Here is a 5,094-nt window from a genome sequence, read left to right as displayed (position 1 = left end):
GTTATTTTCTAGCGGAAGTCGAACCATGTTATGTAGATTTTTTTATTTTATCAGTGAAATTTATGATTATGTTTTGGTCATACAAGTATATTTGAATTCCCATTATGTTATTTTCATCAATCTATTTCTTTGTTGGTGAATTTTTGAACTTCTTGAATTGCTATACACTAGTTCAGCAGATCTTTTCTTTCCGTTCTGTGCTTAGTTCTAATCCAGTTTAATGTATTTTTTCCAGGTAATTTGTCCTACTATCATAATCTTGAATTCAGAGAACTATTAGTGTTTAGACTTTCATAAAAAGATCGAAGACGTTATGTTTTACTTACCAATGGTTCCCTCGGTGCGGTTTTCTTTGGTTCATCAGTGCAACATGAATGTATTCCTCAAGCTATCCTGGGGATGGATGTTATATGTCAGGCTAAATCTGGGATGGGAAAAACTGCTGTTTTTGTTCTATCAACTTTACAGCAGATTGACCCTGTTGCTGGCCAAGTATCTGCACTTGTCCTTTGCCATACTAGAGAATTAGCATACCAGGTGCATTTGGGATCTGAGTTTTTTCTTATGATAGTAATGTGTCATTGAACTTTTGGCTTCTATTCATGTTTATATATACTAATGAGCTATTGAATTTTGTGTAGATTTGTCATGAATTTGAGAGGTTCAGTACGTACCTGCCTGATCTCAAGGTTGCTGTCTTCTATGGTGGTGTCAGTATCAAACTTCACAAAGATTTACTGAAAAATGAATGCCCACACATTGTTGTCGGAACTCCCGGAAGAATACTAGCACTGGCAAGAGATAAAGACCTGTCGTTGAAAAACGTGAGGCATTTTATTCTTGATGAATGTGACAAAATGCTTGAATCACTTGGTATGGATTTTACCTATTATGAAATTATGGTTGTGCTTTGTTTTTCATGCATCTCTCATTGGTGAACCCACATCTTAATATTTGCTTCTACTCAATGCAGACATGCGGAGAGATGTGCAGGAGATCTTCAAGATGACGCCTCACGATAAGCAAGTGATGATGTTTTCCGCAACACTCAGCAAAGACATCCGCCCGGTTTGCAAGAAATTTATGCAAGATGTAATGTCCCATGGCTGAATCTACTTCAATTTTGAAGTCTCTTTTTTCATAATCCCACATTCTCCGAGAGATTTTGTAATTCCGGTGGTTGCATCGTACTTACTGTTGGCATCGTGTTTATATGGATACCACGACAGTCAGCCGTTTATTTGGAATTTGCGGCTTGACAAGGGTGTTCATCTGGAGTATAAAAGCAAAAGTAAGGCACAAAGGAGGCCATCTACTAGGAGTTCTCTCAGTTGTGTGGGATTAGTGCCTTGCGTTCTGCATATTATTTCCTTAGGTTTATCTCCCTTTTGGGTTTGGCTTTTTTGTTTTTAGCAAGTCATCTTGTGGGTTTAACTTTATAGTCCAGGGTGTTGGGGTTGTTTCCAGTCAAGGGTGAGAGCGGTTGCGTGGTTGGGTGGTGTTGGGGAGCGTGGGTGTTCATGTTGGTGTCCACTGGGATGATCGTTGGTCAGCAGTCAAATTTATTAATAGATTGTAAGCGTCGGTGGTGGCTTAAAGTGATTTAGAAAAAGTATCTTCAAGGAGACAAAACAGATGGGAGCAGAATCTTGATTCAGGAGATGTTCATCCGTCATTCATTTCGTTCTGGATTCTATTAGCTTGAGGAACGCCCCTAATATGATTTACTGTGACATTTGTTCCTTTCAGCCTATGGAAATATATGTTGATGATGAAGCCAAGTTGACCTTGCATGGACTAGTGCAGGTATGTATTTTTAAAGTGGGCTTTTAGTTGATTACACTTATTCATTCATATAAATCTTACCTTTCACTGTTTATTTATAAAAATAAACAAGGATCTTACCTCTGTGATCTAAAATTTCAGCACTACATCAAGTTAACTGAGTCAGAGAAGAACCGCAAGTTGAATGACCTCCTTGATGCATTGGACTTCAATCAAGTTGTTATCTTTGTCAAAAGCGTTAGCAGAGCTGCCGAGCTGAACAAGTTACTTTCAGAGTGTAACTTTCCCTCTATATGCATCCATTCTGGAATGAACCAAGAAGAAAGGTTTGCTACAAATTCCTATATATTTATTTCATATTATTCCGCGTGGATTTTGTAGTTTTTGTTACTCTGACACCTTTTTGTCACAAACTTTGTTTATATTGGATTTTGGATGTTTCATTACCCTACTTTTGCTTTAGTTGATCCTAGTAGTTTATGTCATTTACCATCTTAAAATCAAAGTTTTGTAATTGTTCTATAAAATTTGATGCAAAGTATTAGCAAACAAGCTTTGCCTAGGTGTTTTTTCCTACTGTGTTTATGTGTAAAGTAAAGTTTCAGTGTTTTCTATTTTTGTTCTCTCTATATGGTTGCCCTGTGTTTTATAATTTTTTTTTCTCAAGTTGCATGCCTGATGACTCTTCTGCTTTCAAGCTTTTTCATACTTTTAAATCGAAGTTATAGGCCATGAGTACTGTCTCCGGGTATCTTCTGGTGTTTGTGTCCCACTGCTCCTACCTCTCTCCCCTGCTTCCCCTTGTGTCTTGTTTAATGTCTTATTGAACTGTCAACATTTTTTGGCCAAGTTATTTTCAATTTGGGAGGTTCAGCTTTTAATCTTAAATTGTATCTCTTTTGTAGGTTGAAGCGGTACAAAGGATTCAAGGAGGGTCAGAACAGGATTCTTGTGGCAACTGATTTAGTTGGTAGAGGAATTGACATCGAACGTGTTAACATTGTTATCAACTACGACATGCCAGATTCTGCTGACACTTATTTACACAGGGTAGGTTGATATTATTTTCTTGGTTTGATAAGTTTATTGTCTAACTGAATTTTAGCTTATGTATTGTCTTTTGCTTAGTATCCGTTTGTCTTTTCTTTTGGGGTATTGTGTTACATAATTATTTGCCTTCGGTTCCTTTCCATAAAAGGGAAGACTGAGAAAGGATTGGGGTTTTTTCTTTTGGGGTTACTTGTAGCGGCAAGAAAACGAGAGGCCTGATTGAAAATATATTTTGATGATCAAAATGGATGATCATTTCTGCGGTGTGGTTCACCATTCATATAAATAGAGTAAGATGCAAATTAATTTATCAGTTCTATTACACCTTTTGTATCTCGTATATGAATGGCTAGCAGCTAATTTATCTTCATATGTAGTGTATCTGCTATGTTATGTGTTATATTATAATTTTTGAGTGTGAGAATAAGATTATTTGGATTGTGCCTTTTCAAAGATATGTTTGGATGGTCGTAGTTTTGTGACGATTAACATGACGATGAAGAGCTAACACATTCGTAATATATCTTGGATCTAACTTCTTGCTTTCTCATCAAAATTCTGACAGGTTGGCAGAGCTGGTAGGTTTGGCACCAAAGGTCTTGCAATTACGTTTGTTTCATCTGCAGCAGACTCTGATGTTCTAAATGATGTACGAAATTAGTTTTCCTCATATGTTCTCTTCTGTTTATTGCAATTCTGCGGTTGTTTTAAACTTATTGGGTATGTAAATGCAGGTTCAGGAAAGGTTTGAGGTTGATATAAAGGAGCTTCCTGAACAGATTGACACAGCCACATACAGTATGTACTCTTTGCTTGATTAAAATTTTTTCGTGTTATTTTGCTTTAGTCAACTTAGATAGTTTATAGTGGTTCATCCTTGTTTTATATGTGTTTGATGGTTTTTGGTTTAAAGGTCAGAAAATAACTGATTGGAATTATGAAACAGAAGCATCTGTATAACATTTAACTATCTTCTCTGATTGGATTTGGATCATGACCGTACAACACTTTATTTTTCAATTGAAAACAGTTATCAACTTAACCACATGGCGGTAATTGGTTGATGTTCTCCTACTCTTTCCATTAATTACCCCTCAATTTCTTCCTTGTTTAGTTTACCAGTTCGAATATGTCGATCATTATTGCAAGTCAGACTAATTCTAATTTTCTACTCGCATCTAGCCCTTTCCTGTGCTTCTTACAGGTGATTAACTGAATTGACACGTTCCTAATGTACAATCTTCTTTGTATGCAGTGCCATCTTAATTGAAGTTTACGTCAGTACGAAGGTATATTGATGGTGGAGGCTGTTGCAAACCGTTCTGTTTTGTATCAGACTGATATTGAAAGATTTGTTTTATGGTAGAAGCTCAACGCTGTTGTATCAAGTGTTTTTTTAACTGTGGGTATCTAGAAATTTGTGCTCCGCCACGACCTGTTACCTGGCGCAATACCAGGGCTTGGCTTTGCGTTTGAAATTTTGGAATTCATTTGGGAGGCATTTGTTTGCCCTCACTAAGTTGGACTGGACTGGACTGGACTAGCTATTAGTCCAATACTGTGTTTGTTCCATGCTGGGACTAACATTAATGAGACTAAAGGAGACTAGCATGGACAAAACCCTTCACTAAGAGGTATTAGTGAGACCCCCTAATAACCATGGGACTAGCTAAGACTATCTTCTCTTTCTCATCCTCGTCATGCTCAACGACCACTCCCGACAGACTCCTCATCATCTCCGGTCACCTAGATCAATCATTAACTTTCCGACTCTCTTTTAGATTCATTTCACAACCAACTTTCATATAAAATATACCAAATTGAAGTTGGGAGTGACAAGATTACGATTTTACCTGAATCAAGGCTAAAATGTGATCGAATGTGGCCAGAAAAGGGCCTGGAAGTCTCGGCCTGTTTGGACTTCTTCAATTCCATGACAGATTCGAGCATTCAAAGCTAAGATCTCGGTCCAGGGATGGTGATGAATTTTTTGGCGGTGCTAACTTCATCCAATTTAACGAGGGTTGGCCGGAAAACACATCGGGAAACCTGCAACTCGTCGGGAAAATTGAAGCCGTGAGGTTCCGTTCGAACAACGCATAGCTAGAGGGAGGGAGGATAGAGAAATAGAGATTGGAATCAATAAGGAGTTTGACCAGGAATGAGAAAGAGACATGAATTGAGGGGTCTAAGAGGAAAAAAAAAAAGGGAGAGGGTGGGACGATGAGAGAAAAGAAAAAGAGTGGGACGGAAATGGTA

The 5,094-nt window shown here is 37.7% G+C and overlaps 1 protein-coding gene across 2 annotated transcripts in view; it reads left to right on the top strand.

Annotated features, from left to right (window-relative positions):
- The window catches only part of LOC103965576 (DEAD-box ATP-dependent RNA helicase 15), a 4,991-nt gene extending 730 nt beyond the window's left edge, over positions 1-4,261 (top strand). For both annotated transcript variants that reach the window (XM_009378651.3, XM_009378652.3), the window contains exons 4-12: positions 365-537; positions 642-873; positions 974-1,092; positions 1,750-1,806; positions 1,927-2,111; positions 2,691-2,835; positions 3,401-3,484; positions 3,570-3,633; positions 4,091-4,261. In XM_009378651.3, the coding sequence (XP_009376926.1) occupies positions 365-537; positions 642-873; positions 974-1,092; positions 1,750-1,806; positions 1,927-2,111; positions 2,691-2,835; positions 3,401-3,484; positions 3,570-3,633; positions 4,091-4,101 (1,070 nt within the window). In that variant the 3' untranslated portion in view covers positions 4,102-4,261. The remainder of the gene's footprint in view (positions 1-364; positions 538-641; positions 874-973; positions 1,093-1,749; positions 1,807-1,926; positions 2,112-2,690; positions 2,836-3,400; positions 3,485-3,569; positions 3,634-4,090) is intronic.
- The last annotated feature ends 833 nt before the right edge of the window (positions 4,262-5,094 follow it).

The sequence above is a fragment of a genome, unplaced genomic scaffold, assembly GCF_019419815.1.
Source record: "Pyrus x bretschneideri cultivar Hongxiangsu unplaced genomic scaffold, Pyrus_bretschneideri_v1 Contig15, whole genome shotgun sequence".
NCBI lineage: Eukaryota > Viridiplantae > Streptophyta > Magnoliopsida > Rosales > Rosaceae > Pyrus > Pyrus x bretschneideri.
The sequence above is the reverse complement of the archived record's forward strand: the minus strand, read 5'-3'. Positions and strand labels throughout refer to the sequence as shown.